Below are 17850 nucleotides of genomic sequence, written 5' to 3' on the forward strand. Positions count from 1 at the left end.
GCATGGGAAGAAAAGGGTATGGGGAAGAGTTTGAAGGGCAAAGTCAGAAAAAATGCAGTAGAAGCAGCAAGGTGATGGGGAGGAAGAACATCCACAGTGCATCAGTGCATGTGGAGGTGGGTTTAGATCTATGCCACAGGTGCAGAATATATGTAGGGTCTGCATGAGGAATACTTTCTTCAGAAGAGATCTGAACACCAAGTGAAGCCTAGAGAGGAGTAGAGTGTGCAGTCACACCACTTGGGGAAAGACTCAAGGGTAGGATATGTCTCCAACAATTTAGATCAACATGGATTGAGTATGTCCTGTGAGCCCGGAATTATTTGGAGCTGTGGAGGCAGTGATCAAAAAGACTTAGTTCCAGTTATTAAAGAGACCACAGTGGCAGCAGATTAACAGCCATTGTGATGACTGCTCTGGAAAGAACATAGAGGAGCGTGGGACCTGGGAGCAGGGAGCAGGAACCTAACAGGGACTGGGTAGGACATAAATGAAAGTGAGACGAATCACAGGGCAAGGCTAGCTTAGTTATTCCACATTCCTGAAGGCTGGCAATGCCTCCTCTTGGTAAACTTCCTGGAGTGCTTACTCTTTTCCTGATGACATACTAAAGGCCACTCACCCTTTTTATCACAGACTAGGGGGACCATTCATTTCCTTCTAGATGACAGGCTTCTAGATCTTGCCAGTCCAGGTAGCCTGTATACCTTGGTCTTTACGTTATTTTCTCAACACTTTAGCTTTGGCTTCTAGTTTACTTCTAGTTTGGCAAGGATGAATCTACGGAGATAATCGCCAGTGACAAAGGAGAGTGGGCCACCCTCCCTCCTCATCAGTACCCACATCCTTCTATATGCCCCCGGGAAGAGAGGTGACAGGAGAGATACAGAACCATATAGTGTAGTGGGAACTGCGGGCAGGCCTGCTTTTCATCCCACCCGGCTCCCGCATGGTTAGCTTTACACCCGAAATAACAACACACAAACTGTATTCATTTAAACACTGCCTGGCCCATTAGCTCTAGCCTCTTCCTGGATAACTTCTCAAATCTTGCTTACCCCATTTCTAATAATCTGTGTTGCACCACGAGGGGTGGCTTACCAGGAGAGATCTTAACCTGCGCCCCTCTCGGAGAGGAGAGGCATGGTGACTGCCTGAGGCATCTGCCTCACTCCTGCATCCTGTTCTGTCTACTCCACCCACCTAAGGGCTGGCCTATCAAATGGGCCAAGGCAGTTTCTTTATTAACCAATGAAATCAACTCAAACAGAAGACCCTCCCACATCAATATAGGGCTGGGGCAAACACAGAAATGTCAATCATGACACAAACATGAGTAAGTAGAGTTCTAGTGCCTCAGATTACAAGGAATATTTTTTGAAAACATTGTATTTCCTTTAAAGTAATTTACATTTTAAAAGTTTGTTGCCAGAGTAATACTTGTTTTCATAAAGAACTAAAACAATACAATTAGCAAAGCAAAGATGACTCAGAGTCCTACCACTAAGGGGAGAGACAACTATTCAGCAAAACTGTATCTACAATTATTTAGGTATAACATTCACACAGAGAAGTATAGTCAGTGTATCTGGATACATCATCATGAGAGAAATTTGTTTAAAGGAAAAATTACCAATAGCCAGATGCTTCTCCCAGTCATTATCTCTCCTCTCTGAGGACAGAGACCCCAGTGAACACTACTTCAAGTTCTGGAAGTGGGGCTGGAGCAACGTATCAGTAGTTAAGAGCACTGGCTGCTCTTCCAGGTCTCCAGTTTCAGTTCTAGCACACACATGACAGCTCACAACCACTTGTAACAAAGGTTTCAGGGAAGGTTGGCCTCCAGAGACATCACACCCATTGGTATACATAGACACACACCTGTGGATCCACATGCAGGCAAGCACTCGTACACATAAAGTGAAACTAAATATTAAAAAACAAAATTCTGGAACCAGTGATTGGGAATAATTACACAATAGTATGAATGCAAATGGAAAAATTTTATGGTATATGTATTTTATCATAATTTATTTATTTATTTTTTTTAAAAAATTTATTTATTTATTATGTATACAATATTCTGTCTGTGTGTATACCTGCAGGCCAGAAGAGGGCACCAGACCCCATTACAGATGGTTGTGAGCCACCATGTGGTTGCTGGGAATTGAACTCAGAACCTTTGGAAGAGCAGGCAATGCTCTTAACCTCTGAGCCATCTCTCCAGCCCCCATAATTTATTTTTGTTTGAGAGTTTCATGAAGCCCAGGCTGATCTCAAACTCACAACAGAGCTGACAGGGCTGGCCTTGGATTCCTAATCCTGCTGACTCTACCTATCAAGTGTTGGGATTCCAGGCATGTACTACCATGCCCATCCACAATTTTCTTAGATGACTAAAAGGAAAAAAAAAAAAGAGAGAGCCACCATTATAACTTCTAATAGCAGAAGTCAACTTTCCCTGTTAGACTTCATATAAATGGAATAATAATCTTTTGTATCTGTTTTATTGATCTTATGTTAGGAAGAATTATGGACATCGTTGATGTACTTCACTCTTCATAACTACAGAGTATTCCATTGTGTGACTACACTATATTTACTCATTCCACCCTTGATGAACTTTTTTTTGGTTGTTATCTTGGTTTTTCTTTTTTTTCGAGACAGGGTTTCTCTGTAGCTTTGGAGCCTGTCCTGGAACTAGCTCTTGTAGACCAGGCTGGCCTCGAACTCACAGAGATCTGTCCGCCTCTGCCTCCCGAGTTCTGGAATTAAAGGTGTGTGCCACTACCGCCCAGCTGATGGACATTTGTTTCCTATTTAGGACTATTAAAATAACACTGTTGTGGACATTCATGTCATATTTTGAGTATAAAAACATAAACATAAGGCATACATTTTGGTTATTTTGCAAAGAGGAGCAAATTGTGCTTGCTATACGTTTGTAGTTACCCTTCTTCACTATTTTACAAGCCTCTCTCCATAAGGGTAAGTATTCTTTGATTCTATTATTTATCAGTGGTATACCCTAGGGGTTGGACAAGCTTAGCAAGTCTACTACTGAGATATCCCTCCAATTCCTTTTTTTCAAAAGACAGTGTCTGTGTAGCCCTGGATGGCATCAAATTCATGATCTTCTGTCTCAGCATCCCGAGTACTTGATCCCCTTTGTCTAGGAACTTTTAGGTCTTCCTTCCCAAACTCCTTCCCCTTAAGAACTAAATCTTAAGTTTCCTGCAAAGCTCAGCTGTTAGTGCTGGTGCTGACATTTGCTTCCATAGCTTCTTAACACTCTGTTGACCTTTTGAGCCTCCCAGAGCTTACAAAAGAAGCTCAAATTCTTAAACAGTGCCAAGATTCAGCCTTTGCCTGCCTGACCTCCATCATTCTCCTCTATTCAAGACCTATTATTCTTCTGTTTCTTCAACTTGCCACATCCTTCAAGATGTGATGGCTACGAAAATTCCATTCTGTACCAGGTATCTCCTTCATAGCCATCAGCCTCTGTCCTAAATTTCTGAAAGATGAGCCCCTAGGAACCTGCACCCTCCCCAGAAGGATGTAACTGCCGTGAGCTGATTAACAGCTTGCTCTGGCTTCTGTAAACCCACTTATCACTGTATACATGGGAGTGAGGTACCTCCGTTATGCTGTGAACGGGGACAAGAGAGCTCCTCATACAGCTGAGGGGAGCGAAGCAGTTTACACAGCTGCACATTTCACAGAAACAAGGTTGTTGTTGTTGTCACCTTTAAAAGCCCTTCCCTTGGCCCATTCTGCATAGCATGCCTTCAATTTGGCTTTTAAGGCTGTCACCCTGCTAGCAGTCTTAAAAATTTATCTAATTACAATTTGAGTTGAGTCTATGGTCTTTTCCCATGCCATCTCTTCTGCTTGGGAGTTGTCAGCTCTTGCTCCGTCCACTTTACGCACTCTTCAGAACACCTTCCCAGACCTGCAGTCTTCTCCAAGGTACTCACTACAACTGCAATTCAGTGCTTGACCGTCTGTCCATGCAGTAAAGGTCTGGTCCTCTATAATAGTGGTGCAGATCACGGGACAGTTCTGTGCAGTCTTTGCTCTTCTACCTTTGTGGGTAGCAGATTAAACAGCACTAGGCTTTTGTGGCATCTGATCTGCCAGGCCGAACATAAACCTGAGAATGTAAGGACTGGGGCTGCTTCTTCAGTGCCTCACACACAGTTGGTGCTCAGGAAGCATTTGTCCACTTCCCATACTTGTAGATTATGGCTTTATTATTTCTCTTTTCCGTGAGTTCCATGAAGACAGGGACCTTTTACCCACTCTTTTCCTGCCCCAGAATTCACTAAACAAACCTATGCACTCACTGCCAGTTCAGCTGGATGCCACACTACGCCCAATTATCTTAGGTATGACTTCATATGAGGTTTATCAGAGACCTGTGATACTGAACAAAGCAGCAATAGAAGACATCAAGCTCCAGAGACCATGACTTGTGGGTTCCTCTGGGAGGTGGGGTGTGGCTTACCAGTTTGTAATATTGTGGGGCTGTCTCATCGTGTTTTCTTCCAAATTAAGCCTTTATTATTAAGCCTTTATTACTACATTGATGTAGTTCAATGGCAAAGTCTAACATGGGTAAGACTCTGGGTTCAATCTTCAGGACAATAAATAAATGTATACATTTAAAACTTTCCTATGGGGTAGGACAATGGCTCAGTAAATAAGAACACTTCCTTGTTCTTGCAGAGAACCGGGTTTCAGTTCAAAGCAACCATACAGCAGCTCACAATCATCTGTAACTTCAGTCCCAGGGAATCCAATGCCCTCTTCCGGCTCTGTGGGCACCAGGCACATATGTGGTATATGTGCATATGTGCATGCAAAAAATATGCATACACACAAAGCTTTTATAGAAGGCTCGAGTCAGGCCTGGCGTGTGCATGTGTAATCCCAGTACTTGAAGGCTGAGAGAAGTTCTACTTCCTTGTCTCAAGTTCCAGTTTCTTGGATCAAGGCTGTAGTTGTGTGACCTGTAAAAAGTTCTAAGGCACGTGGGAAGGCAGAATGGGGGCTGAGCAAGGTGGTGTATGCCTGACTATCAGCTAGCTCATCAATGGGAAGCTGAGGCAGGAGGATGACAATTCCAGCCAGCCTGGGCTACATAGCAAAACCCTGACAAATAACAAAAATAAATAAATAAAACAATCAGGTAAGAAGACAGAATAGGGTAGAGGACATGGACACAGACCTACAAGTCCAGCTTAGTAGCTAGAGATCCTCCATCTGTAAAATAAGAATTAAAACACTTACCTTGCAATGTTGTTGGAAGGATTAGAAATATTTGCGAAATATCCCTGGCTCAGGGAGTCCTTGGTAGACTAGACTGTTACCATTACTCGTTTTTGTGTCGTGATAAAGGGTATCAAATCCAGGGCTTCCACATACTAGGCAAACGGCCTACCACATCCCCAGCCTTTTCTTAATCATTACTTACGCGGCCCAGACAGAAGCTCATTAAGTTACCCATGTAGGCCTTGGACTTTCGACCCTCCTGGACCACTGCTAGGTTTGGCCTACCCCATCATTTTCTGCTTCCCGCTGTGAGCACGTGCACAAAGACGGTATGTAGCTAAATGACAGGATGCTCGCATCACAAGAACACGAGACCTCCCCCTTCAAAAACAAAACAACAACATGGAATTTCTTTAAAAACCCGAAGTTGAACTCGGCTAAAGGACACCTTCTGCTAACATCACTGAGGGAATGAACAGCCCAGAACCAAGCAAGGTACAGTCATCTTCAACAGAGGTAAAGGTGGCAGCGGCAGAAGGGCCAAAAGGTCACAGGCTGAACTGGCTCAAAGGCATCAGGCTAGAAGAGGCTGGCACCTGCCTTTTGCAGCTCTGGGGTTCAGGAACCTCATACGGCGTTGTCCTTTGTGACAGCGCCACTTAGTGGGAATGTAGCGGTACTGCCATGAATTCCCAACCGTGCTCCGGATCAGGGCAGGAGGATGCCGGTCGGCTGGGGAGACTTCTATCCAACTGCTGGATCAAGCCTGTGACTCTGTAGAGGAAACCGCACCGTCCTTCCCCCTCAGACGTAACAGACCAGGGACCATACTCGACACTCTGGTATTCTCGCACCGAGTCCTTGGAACAGGCCAGAGAGATCGTCGTTTTCTACAGAGCCATTGTACGGATGGAGAAACCGAGGCCCAGCAGCAGCGTAGACAACCCAGACACACCGTAGAGGAACCGCAGGGAGAGCCACCCAGCTTAGCGGACCGCGGTGGAGCGCGCCTCCCTGACCGCACGCCGGGTCTGCCGCAGGCGCAGAGGCGGGCGACGCGGCCGGCCGAAGGCTCGTTTGGGGATGCGGGACGGACGCCGCCGGCTGCCGTCCACCGAGCGCCCGCGACACCGGCGCGCGGGTGGGGCTGCGGGGTGCGGGCAGGAAGCACGAGTCCGACGCTGCGAGCCCTTGGGAACGCCGGCCACGTGACGGGACACGCCGGCCACGTGACGGGGGAGCGCCGGCTAAGGGTCGTCGTGCGCAGTCACGCACGACGCACATAACACGCACGGAGGCGCTTCGACCGGCGAGCTGTGGGCCGCGGGTCACATGTGGAGGGTGACAGGCGCGGGCCGGGGGGCGGGAAAGACGCGGGGATCACGTGCCGGGGGCCGGAGCTCGGAGGTCACGTGAGGTCGGAGGCGGGGCCGCCGCGGAGGGGGAGGGGCGCGCGGCTTCCGGCGGCCGTGGGGGGGTGGGCCGGCGAGCGGAGGGGGCCTGTCCCGGAGGTGGCGGCGGCGCCATCTTGGCAAAGGGGGGATCAGGAAGTGCGGACCGCGGCGGCGGCGGAGCCCGGAGCGGAGGCCGGAGGCTCCCGGCCCGCTGGCCCCGGAGCGGAGCGGAGCGGAGGATGCAGCAGCCGCAGCCGCAGGGGCAGCAGCAGCCGGGGCCGGGGCAGCAGCTGGGGGTCCAGGGGGCGGCGCCGGGGGCCGGGGGCAGCCCGGGAGGGGGCCCAGGGCCGGGGCCCTGCCTGAGGCGAGAGCTGAAGCTGCTCGAGTCCATCTTCCACCGCGGCCACGAGCGCTTCCGCATTGCCAGCGCCTGCCTGGACGAGCTGAGCTGCGAGTTCCTGCTGGCCGGAGCCGGAGGGCCCGGGGCCGGGGCTGCGCCCGGACCCCATCTCCCCTCTCGGGGATCGGTACCGGGGGACCCGGTCCGCATCCACTGCAACATCACGGTGAGGACCTTCTCGTTTGCACCGCGCTGGGGTCCCTTGTCTGGTGCTCGAAATCACACCCTACAGCCTCCTGCCCTCGGAGGACCCGGAGGCCGGAGCCCCCTCTTGGGGCTCGGCTTCTTCTCCCCAGGCTGCACTCGTTTCTTTTGCTTGAGGTTTTGTGGTACAATCACAGTCTCTACTGTTGACCCCTGAGAGCGAGGGACACCCGGACTTGTGGCCCTCGACCACCCCCTCCTAGGAACCCACCTACACCTCAGGTTTTATGGCTTTGGTTCCTTCTCATGACTCCTCCACAACTTTACCGCGTCACTTAAGGAAGGCCCATTTCTTCTCCCCACCCCCAACTCCAATAAAGAGTCCAGGCCTCTGCTGGAAGGACCTGGCCTGGAACTCGGCCCTCTTCGGTAGTGACCCCTTCTCAACAGTTCTTGCCACTTAGATGTTAGCACCTGTGGGTTCCCTGCCCGGGCATCCCTCGTTCAACCCCTCTCTGCTCCCTGAATTGGCTCCACTTTGGATTTCATCTCACTCTGGTGTAACTAGCTAACCTTTAACTCCTCTTTGCCTCGGCTGATAGCAGTTTGCCACTCCTCTCCCCGTTTCTGGCGTTATGTCTACTTGTCTAGGTGGTTGTTGCCTTTTCTGGTGGTGATAGGGTGTGTGTTGAGCAGTAATAGCGCCATTGCTCCCCAATGGGCTTCATACCGTCCTAACTATACCAGATTAGGAAACACCTTACATGTGGCCTGCCTTATTTTATCCCTTGAGGAAACTGTTGGGTGTAATTTTGTAACATCTGGTACTGCGTGATACAGTGCTCACATTGGTTGATAACACCCACTGTTAATGGTCTTGCCCCTTCTGGAGCTAGCTGGGGAGCCAGTGGGCAGTACCTTTAGCCACACTGGAAATGGGGGTGGCCTGGGGAGAGGCAGACTTGTGAATTCTCTGGTACTTGAACGCTTCAATTTGTTTTCCATGGTGTTTTCTATCCCTTTCTGCCACCAAAGCAGGCCATGGTGGTGAGGTGTGGGAGCAGAGTAGTCATGAGACACTTGAGTTTTGGTGGGTAATCTAGCCAAGCTGAGGCTTACCTCACCAAGCTATGACCACTAGGAGTGGCTCAGTCAAGTAAAGATTTTAGCATCTTCGGTCCTGTTTCTCCTGCAGCACTGGTTAGAGCTATGGCACCGCTAAGACCCCCAGTAGAAGTGGGTAAGGCTTCCCTGGCATGTGTTGAGACATCAAAGATTGGATTTTGCTAAGTGGATTCACTTTACGGGTAGGTTTGCTTCCTCCAGCGGCTTCCTTTCAGTTGCCAGAGGCCAGCTACTATCTTTGTCTTTGGGGGTTCTTAGCTGCAGTGCCCATGGCCCTCCTAAAGGAAGCTTGGCCTACACAGGTCCCCTGGCCTTGGGTAGAGTGGGGGAGTCCGTTTAGGCTCCTTTGGCATGGTGGCTCAGGAATGCTGGGAATGTCAGTAGCAGTGGCGGAGGCTTCTTTCTCCCAGCCCATGCCTGGACTGAAGAGAGGGCAGGGAGTGGTAGGGAGAACGGGTCTTAGAGGGTTCTGTCTTGGGTGGGGGGCGGTTCCTACACATGCCCTATAACTGTTAGCTTTGAAGACCGTTTTATTTTAGTTCTTCCTCCCCTGGTGGCTACAGCCTGCATTTTTCTCATCACTGTGGCTGTTAGGAGGTGATCTTCCTTCCCCTGATGCTGGAGTGTGGAAACACAGAGACTCCAGCCTGAGTTTGAGAACTCGAGTGTGACCGTCAGGACAGTAGGCCAGAGCCTCCTTCGCTATGGCTGGCTTTCCCTGCCTGGTTTCTCCTCGAGAAGAAAGTAACTTTGCAGGTTGCTTCTTAGTTCAGGCCCTCCCAGGCTCTTTGTCTAGGGAAGCTGAACTGGTGGTTTTAGTGGAGGGCATGGTGGTGGGAAGGAAAGGAACCAAAGCCTTCAGGGAAGAAGGAAGGCTAAGCAAAAACTAGTTTTCCCAGTTTTTCCTTGTGACCACTCTCCCTGCTTTCTCCCTCAGGAATCATACCCTGCTGTGCCCCCAATCTGGTCGGTGGAGTCTGATGACCCTAACTTGGCTGCTGTCTTGGAGAGGCTGGTGGACATAAAGAAAGGGAATACTTTGGTGAGGGGCAGGGGGGGTAGAGTGCATGTGTTCCTGGTGAGGTTTCAACCATAAAAGTACCCTGTGCGAGGCAGCTGGATCTGAGAGTGGGGGTACCCAGGTGGAATGTCTTGGGGAAGACTTCTTAGGAGAGTTGCTTTCTGAGGTCAGAGGAGGCAGATTCCTGTAGCAGCTCCAGGGTAGGTCCACTAGGGAAAGTCATTCCTGTAACTGTGAGGGCCCTCCAATTAGAGAAACAGCCACCATTTTGGGATCTGAGCTAAAAACTCATCCATGCAGCAATCCAGATTGCAGTAGGGGAGGTGTATTTGATGTGTCTGTGGTCCCCACCCCAGCTCTTACAGCATCTGAAGAGGATCATCTCTGACCTGTGTAAACTCTACAACCTCCCTCAGCATCCCGATGTGGAAATGCTGGATCAGCCCTTGCCAGCGGAGCAGGTATACAACAGAGGACTGGGCTTTGGGTCCTGTTGTTCAGCCATCCCAAAGAGCACCTGACAAATTCTTGATAACTGAAATGGAACTATGGTTGCTCCTGCAACACCCACTGCTCCCAGTGATTCCCAGCCTCTTTCTTCTCCAGATGAGACTCTAGCTAAATGAAGCACTACCCACTGCTCTGTCCTATCAGAACTCATCCTCAGGGGGCAGCATCCCTCAGGTTGAGACGAGGAGAATGTGTTTACCATTATCTTAGCAATAGGAATTGATGACTGTTGGCAACCCAGGCTTTTTGTTTAGAACCAGAAATGCACTGTCACTTAGAGGGGTTCTCAGAGAAGGTGAGCTAGGATCTGCAGAACAGATGACAAGAGAAGCCATGAGTTCTTTTTATTTTGTTTTTCTTTTCTTTCCTGGCATGTGGTAGCAAGAGAATAATTGGCTGGTAGCAAAGTCATCCATCCCTTGGGCTCATGCTTCCACTCAGTTCTGGCTGATAGAGAAACTGGCATCTGTATGGGCATAGTGCCCAGCTTCCAGACCTTCAGGGCCAGGGGTAGGTCAGGCTGCATTCTAGCAACCCACCGGGTTCTGATCTTGGTCTTTGCCCAATTCTCCACTGCAGTGCACACAGGAAGAAGTATCTTCAGAAGACGAAGATGAGGAGATGCCTGAGGTAGGCTTACCACTTGAGATGGCATTGACAGAAAGTATTCAGTATAAACAACTCCAGCTTCCAGCCGGGGAGAGGAATGTGTCAGTGGAATACAGACTAGCCTGGAGTGAAGGAGATTGCCATCTGTTATCCATTCTTCGAAAACAAATACTGAGCAAACTCATCTTAGATGGCTTCAAGAGTCTTGACAGACCCTAATTGCACCCTGACTGTCTTATTTGGAGAGTTTCACTTATTAAGCTACAGTCTTTTCATCTCCAAAGTAAGATTATGATACATATTACAGGGTTGTTTCAGATGGTAAATAATAATGTATAATATACTTGATAGAATCTTTAAAAATATAGATGCTTTATTTTTCTCACTTTTAAATGCATGGCTATTTTATCTGCATGAATGTCTGTGCACTACATACCTGCAGTGCCTGTGGAGTCCAGAAAAGGGCATCAGATCCCCTGGGGCTGGAATTATAGATGGTTATAAGCCACCATGTGGGTGGTGGACCAGTGCTCTTAACCGCTGAGCCATCTTTCTAACTCTTGTTTGTTTTGAGATAGAGTCTTGTGTAAGCTAGGTTGGCCTCAAACTCAATTGTGTAGTCGAGGATGGCTTGAATTGATCCTCTTGCCTCTACCTCCCAAGTGCTAGAACTACAGGCATGTGCCACCATGTCTAACTGTAGGTGCTTCTATAGAATATAAACAATAGTTAAGTTGAGCTTCATAGCCAGATAGGACTTAACCTTCTGTGGAGTCTGCTTTGAATGGGCATGAAAATTAATTCACTAGACCTCAACTTTCCTATAAAATAAAGGTAATGATAGGATAATTCAATGTTATGAAGGAATAAAGTAAGCTAGTGTGTGTTGCCCTTAGTACAGAACTTTACAGGATATCCTTTTGTAGTACTGTATCTCTGATCGTGTTTCCTACCCTTGGACCCAGATTTGGTAACTTTGTACTGATCTTCAGACCCACAGTGGGCTGATGAGCCATGAAACAGTCCTTCCTGGCAGTTCAACCCTCTGTACCACGCCCCCAGCACCTGACTGTGGAGCTGAAGCTGCCTCTGTGTGGCCTCTGCTTGGTGAGCCACTTGTTCACTCAGAGCCAGGTGAATAAGGACCTAATTATGTCGTTGATTTTGGCCATCTCCTACTTTGGGCCACCTCATTTCCATCTTGGCAATGAGTACTTCTGGGGACCCAATTCAGATCCTGATATTGTAGGAGGAGGAGAAGAAATTTATTATTTAGTTTTCTCTTCACATTTTTAAGAATGTTTGTGTGTGTGTGTTGGAAGTCAGGAAAACTTGGAGGAGTCAGTTCTATCTACTGTGTAGGTTCCAAGGATTAGACACAGTTATCAGACTTAGCAGCAAGCACCTGTACCCTTTGAGCCACTCGCTGGCTCCTAGTCTACTCTGTTAGGCCTAAGGTCCTAATGACTCCTGAGTTTGAGAATCTAGCCCAATAAACAAGCTTTTTTAATCACTGGAGGCCAAAGGTCGTTCACCTAGAAATGGAGAAGTGTCTGCTGCCAAGGAAATTTTAGGAACAGTTGAAGCAGGATCTTCCTAGGAAACAGAAGACAGACCCTTTCTCAGTCCTCTCTGTAGCTCTGCTGCTGTGGTTTGAGAATTGAGAAAGAGAAGAAAATTTCCTTGGGAAGCCAGATGTATTGACACACACCTTTAATCTCATAATAAAAGGTGCACACCTGTATCCCTAACACGTGACAGGTGGAAGCAGGAGGATCAGGGGTTAGCCTCACTATATGATGAATTTGAGGACAGTCTGGGCTATATGAGACTCCGTTTCAAAAAGCTAGACCCAACTTGCATTGGCCTGTAGATTGTGGAGGGAATGAGGCTAAGCTGTTTTCCAGAACTGGAAAATGTATTACCAATATGCCACGGGGACTTGGGGCTCTGGGACAGTGGGACTAAAGAAAGAATAGTCTATCCTCTACCTTTGTGGTGTTCCTCTGCACTCCCATGCCTATCTTAGGATACAGAAGACCTAGATCACTATGAAATGAAAGAGGAAGAGCCAGCAGAGGGCAAGAAATCTGAAGATGATGGCATCGGAAAAGAAAACCTGGCCATCCTAGAGAAAATTAAAAAGAACCAGAGGCAAGATTACTTAAATGTACGTGCCTTGTAAAAAGGCAAGGCGAAGGGTTGGTGGGTGCTGACTGGGGAGCAGCAGGCCACGCCCACCAGTATGGAGTGTTGCCTCCTTTGTTGGGTCTCTCTGATCCTCCCCCTGTGCCAGACTATCTTAAGGTTTACCCACCAGATCAAGGAGTAATCATGTGTGTTCTCCTTCCCAGGGTGCAGTGTCTGGCTCGGTGCAGGCCACTGACCGGCTGATGAAGGAGCTCAGGGATATATACCGATCACAGAGTTTCAAAAGTGGTGAGTTTGCCCAGGGGTGGCACAGGAGTTCCTTTTTTTTTTTTTTTTTTTTCTTTTTGGTTTTTCGAGACAGGGTTTCTCTGCAGCTTTTTTAGAGCCTGTCCTGGAATTAGCTCTTGTAGACCAGGCTGGCCTCAAACTCACAGAGATCCGCCTGCCTCTGCCTCCCGAGTGCTGGGATTAAAGGCGTGTGCCACCACCGCCCGGCAGAGCTCAGGAGTTCCTCAAAAAGGAAATATGGTATGGGCCGGAAGATGGCTTGATGGATAAAACCACTTGCACCAAGTTTTAGGACCTGAGTTCAGTCTCTGATACCCACATGACAGAGAGAACTGCTATTTGCATGGATGGCATTTGCACACACACAGAAATAAGCAAATTCATGTAATTGTTTTTTAAAGGATGCAGAATGATGCTGACAAGAAGCCCTGAGAATTTCTAGATCACACAAATGCTTATGAAAGTATCAGACTGGGATTGGAGCTCCTCAAGGCATGGGTTGGCACATAATCAGAGACAAACCTGGACCCTTTGAGCCTTTTTTTCCTCCCCTTTTTCATTTTTTGAGACAGGGTTTCTGTGTAGCCTTAGGTATCCTGGAACTAGCTCTGTAGATCAGGCTAGCCTTGAAACTCCATCAATCTGCCTGCCTCTGCCTCCCAAGTGCTGGGAGTAAAGGCGTGCGCCACCACTGTCCAAGTTGAGTCTTTTTCTTGGGAAGAGAGGGCTCCACCTGTTGGTCCAGACCCATCTTATAGATGCTTCCTTTCCTTCCAGGAAACTATGCAGTCGAACTCGTGAATGACAGTCTGTATGACTGGAATGTCAAACTCCTCAAGTGAGTGGCAGCTCTGGGATGAGAAAGTGGAGTGACTGGAACCTCAGGGGCACTTGTGTCCCATCCAATGTGTTGGTTGCAGGGTCCCAGGAGCAGGTGTGGGCAATGGGGCCCATAGGAGGCTGCTCAGTCAGGACCCAGCAGTCTGAGCCCAGATTCGTTGCTTTGTAGAGTTGACCAGGACAGCGCTTTGCACAATGATCTTCAGATCCTGAAGGAGAAGGAAGGAGCAGACTTCATCTTACTTAACTTCTCCTTTAAAGTAAGATGGCTTGGTTCCAGTGCTCTCTTCCTGACTGAGCCTTCCCTGCCTGCTTTGAGTCTTACGAGAGTGCAGGCCTCTCTTCCCTGACTGCTGTCTGCCTCTTTCTCAGGATAACTTCCCCTTTGACCCACCGTTCGTCAGGGTTGTGTCTCCAGTCCTCTCTGGAGGGTGAGTGACTGGGCAAAGGGAATAGGCCATTTGTGATGCAGCAGGTGAAGAAGGGACTGGACTTCTGGCCAGGCACAGCTGACTAACCTTTCTTCTTACAGGTATGTTCTGGGTGGAGGTGCCATCTGCATGGAACTTCTTACCAAGCAGGTGAGTGAGCCTGTTTCACTCTTGGCCATTGGCCTGGGTGGGGCTGGCTGAGCTCTCACCATTGGGGTGGGGGGAAAAGTCATAGCCATAATATGGCCCTTTCATTGCACTAGGCAGAGCCTGTGCCCAGGAACCTAGGTGGACAGGTGGTGACTGTGCTGGGAGTAAAGGCCCTTCTGTAAAGGCAGCCTCTTGCGGGGAAAGGTGCTCTTCAGATTTCTCAGGAAGCTGTATCCTGACTTCCTGCTTTGTCCCTGCTGTGCCCCAGGGCTGGAGCAGTGCCTACTCCATAGAGTCCGTGATCATGCAGATCAGCGCCACGCTGGTGAAGGGAAAGGCACGGGTGCAGTTTGGAGCCAACAAAGTAAGGGCCCTGGGACCGTGGAGAGCCAAGTACAGCTTGGGCCACTAGCAAGCTAAAGCTGCCTTTGAGGGACAGAGGATAAAGCCTCTGAGGGGGAGGGGGAGGGCCTTGGCCTCAAGGGCATCCACAGATGTTGGTGTGGGCAGAGGTCTGGAAAGGGAAGCTGTGTGTGGCGTGTCCTCAGGGCCTTCCCAGGCAGAGGGCTTGGTGCTGGAAGCTGGGACTCTTGGTTCCCTGGGTGACAGCCTGCAGATGAGGGGCAGTAGGCTGCAGCTGGCCGATCTGACCTGACGACTCTCTCCCCAGTCTCAGTACAGCCTAACAAGAGCACAGCAATCCTACAAGTCTTTGGTGCAGATCCACGAAAAAAACGGTGAGGTTGGAACCTGGCCCCAGAAGAGCCAGCCCCATGCAGGGCCCTGGCCCCACGCCAGTCAAGTACAAGAACCTTTGGTTTCTGAGCTTTACTGTCCATTGATCCAGCATCTACCCAGTTCTCTAGAAGTCTGAAGGTGGCTAACCTCACTCTTTTCCCCAAGAAGTACCGGGCGGGGGCGGGGGTGTCTAAGGTAGACTGGGTACTGTCATCTAATTTGGTTACTTCTGGGTGGGCTCACCATTCTCTCTCCCTTATAATAAACAACCTCTGGGTAAGTATCCTCGGCTTCCCTACACCTGTGTCCCCACTGTGGGGACTGGACATTCTTCTGGGATCTGCTTTCCTGGAACCATGGAGATGTCCTCAGGGATTGGGGTGGGCAAAGTCGACCTGGGCCTGCCCTTTCACTGTGCTGGTTTGTGTTTTTTTGTGCAGGCTGGTACACACCCCCAAAAGAAGATGGCTAACCCTGGAGTATCATCCCCTTCCTCCTCCCCCAGGCACCACTGGACCAATTACCTTTGAATGCTGTATTTGGATTTCACGCTGCCTCTGGTTCCCTCCCTCATTTTTCCTGGACGTGATAGCTCTGCCTATTGCAGGACAATGATGGCTATTCTAAACGCTAAGGAAAAACAACAACACACTGAACTGTTTCAAGTACTCAAGACTGACTACAAACCAACCACCTTGCTGGAACCCTTGCTAGCAGGCATTCTTATAAAGAAACTCTCAAGCCTCCTTATATTGCTGGAAACTCAGCTGTGCTCCAGACTAGAGCCTCCTTACCTATGCTATGGGTTTTTAATTTATTTTCTCTTATTTCATGTACACTGCTTTTTTTGGTTACAGTGTATGATGGATGTGTATGAAAAAAAATGTATCTTTGGGAAAACAATTACAGTTTGTTAATTTGAAGATACTGGTCTTGACTCATCCTTATTTTTATTCCCACATCCCCTGACTGCTGGGTAGCGGGGAGGGGTGCCAGGCCCACCATGCTTTGGTAGCAAGGAGAAGCTGCAGAGAGGCTGCGTTTTGCTGCTAGCACAAGAGAAATGCCAAGCTGAAGGAAGCACTTGCCTGATCTGACCCTAGGTGGCTCCTGAAGGCCTCTGGAGCAACCGGCACCTCTATTCATTCCTTGGAACAGTCTGGCCTGCTGAACTACAGTGCAGAGGCCCAGAAACAACCTGATTGTTACTGCTACTTTGTACTAATCTCCATTTTGAAATTTCCAAGAAAAAGATGAGACTCGAGTAGCTGCTTCATAAACTCCTTTTAAGATGAGAGGGGTGGGGCCCAGGCTCCTGGATGCATGAGGTTTTCTCTAATCCCAGCAACCTGCTGAGTGGCTGGAATTCCTTGGTTCCCTGCCTTCCCGTGTGGTCTCTGCTCACCTCTCATCTGCTTCATTAGGTGAGATAAGAAAAGACATGAACTTCGGATTGATTGTTCTAGCCATTCCCAAGTTGTGGGCCAACTGGAAAGAGCTAGCTCCATGTGGTTGTGTTGTGTGGTGGGTCCTCGGCTCAGCTCCAGGAAGCACGGAAGGCAGAAGTCTGCAGAGCCAGGAATGGGCACTATACACCGTGTTGGATGGACCTGCTGTTGGGAGACTGCTCCCTACACGGCACCGAAGTCTGCATCTATCTCCCTGTCAATGAGCTTGCTGTGAGACCACCCGCCTGCTGACAGGCAAGGGACAGCTAAGCAAGGTCCCAGGGTTTAGAAAACCCAGCTCTGGGATGGTTTTTATGCTTTTGAAATGGGCATTTTAATTTGGTCATCCTCCCTTGCCCCTTCCCCTTTTTCTTCTAGAAATTTGAATGTCTTGCTGCTTTAGGTGGATGAAGAGTTCACCAATCCTACTTGATGCTGCTCTAATTCTGCCTACACCCACCAGATTAGGGGTGCTAATACACAGTGAGTCTGAGACAGAGGGGATACAAGGGGAAAAGTCATTCCATGGAACTGAAATCCAACTCGTAGCCTGTGTGGCTTCCTTCTGAACTTAATGCCAGCCCTGACTGGCTTGTAGATTGTGTTTTTAGTAATGTGTACTGTGATCTGTCCTCTGTATAATGTATTTTGTAATGTATTTTTCTCATCTACCAAAGGATGAATCAAATAAAGTTATTTAAATAGTTTGGCTCTAATAAACTTATTAAAATGGGTTCATATCCACTTGACATTAAGGAAAATGTCAGGTCTGTGAACACCAACTCCTGACACCCCTCCATTTTTCTTCTTAAACCTTTTATGATAAAATTTTAAGTTTAGGCTTCTCATAAAGTTATGCTGAATCTAAAAATGAGGCCATATCACAGAGGGCAGATTTCTTTGCAGTAGAAAAGGCGAGGAATGTGGATCTCTGACCCATGTAAGGTTTCCTGGCTTGGAGCCCACAGCCCAGGAACTGAGTGAGTGTGGGAGGCTCACAGCCACTTCCCAGTCTCCATGCAGCACTGAGTGGGCAAGATAGGGCAGCAGGCAGTGACCAGGAGAAAGTCAGTCACCCTAAACATGGGAGACATGGCAACCTTTATTTGTAGGGTGATGGCTCACTGTTCTACCTGTTTCTACAAGTAACACCAAGAAACAGGCAGGGGCTCTTCCATCCTCCATGAGTCTGCCCTGGAATACAAAGAGGGGAAAATATGCTTGGCTGCCTCAGGCTTCTAACCTAATGGAAGCTTACTGGTTTGGGTTCAAACGTTTATACCAGTTTAGTAGGCTAAAGACACCTGGCAAACAAAACTTCACC

At 48.8% G+C, this 17850-nt stretch overlaps 1 protein-coding gene across 1 annotated transcript; it reads left to right on the forward strand.

The window, feature by feature from the left end:
* Positions 1–6895: 6895 nt before the first annotated feature.
* On the forward strand, positions 6896–17233 carry Ube2q1 (ubiquitin conjugating enzyme E2 Q1). Its single transcript, XM_038311526.1, has 13 exons — positions 6896–7237; positions 9278–9382; positions 9718–9822; positions 10451–10501; positions 12510–12650; positions 12835–12919; positions 13697–13757; positions 13929–14019; positions 14132–14190; positions 14292–14340; positions 14609–14704; positions 15011–15077; positions 15519–17233. The coding sequence occupies exons 1-13, from the start codon at positions 6911–6913 to the stop codon at positions 15548–15550; spliced, it is 1269 nt and encodes a 422-aa protein (XP_038167454.1). The 5' UTR covers positions 6896–6910; the 3' UTR covers positions 15551–17233.
* The last annotated feature ends 617 nt before the right edge of the window (positions 17234–17850 follow it).

The sequence above is a fragment of the Arvicola amphibius genome, chromosome 14 (genome assembly GCF_903992535.2).
Source record: "Arvicola amphibius chromosome 14, mArvAmp1.2, whole genome shotgun sequence".
Taxonomy (NCBI): Eukaryota; Metazoa; Chordata; class Mammalia; order Rodentia; family Cricetidae; genus Arvicola; species Arvicola amphibius.

Excerpts from the sequence above, each read along its gene's own strand:
- Ube2q1 (XM_038311526.1), top strand. The coding sequence starts at position 6,911 with ATGCAGCAGCCGCAGCCGCAGGGGCAGCAGCAGCCGGGGCCGGGGCAG. Across the intron at positions 9,823-10,450 it reads AGCCCTTGCCAGCGGAGCAG|TGCACACAGGAAGAAGTATC; the intron begins GTATACAACAGA and ends TCTCCACTGCAG. Across the intron at positions 14,020-14,131 it reads TACTTAACTTCTCCTTTAAA|GATAACTTCCCCTTTGACCC; the intron begins GTAAGATGGCTT and ends CCTCTTTCTCAG.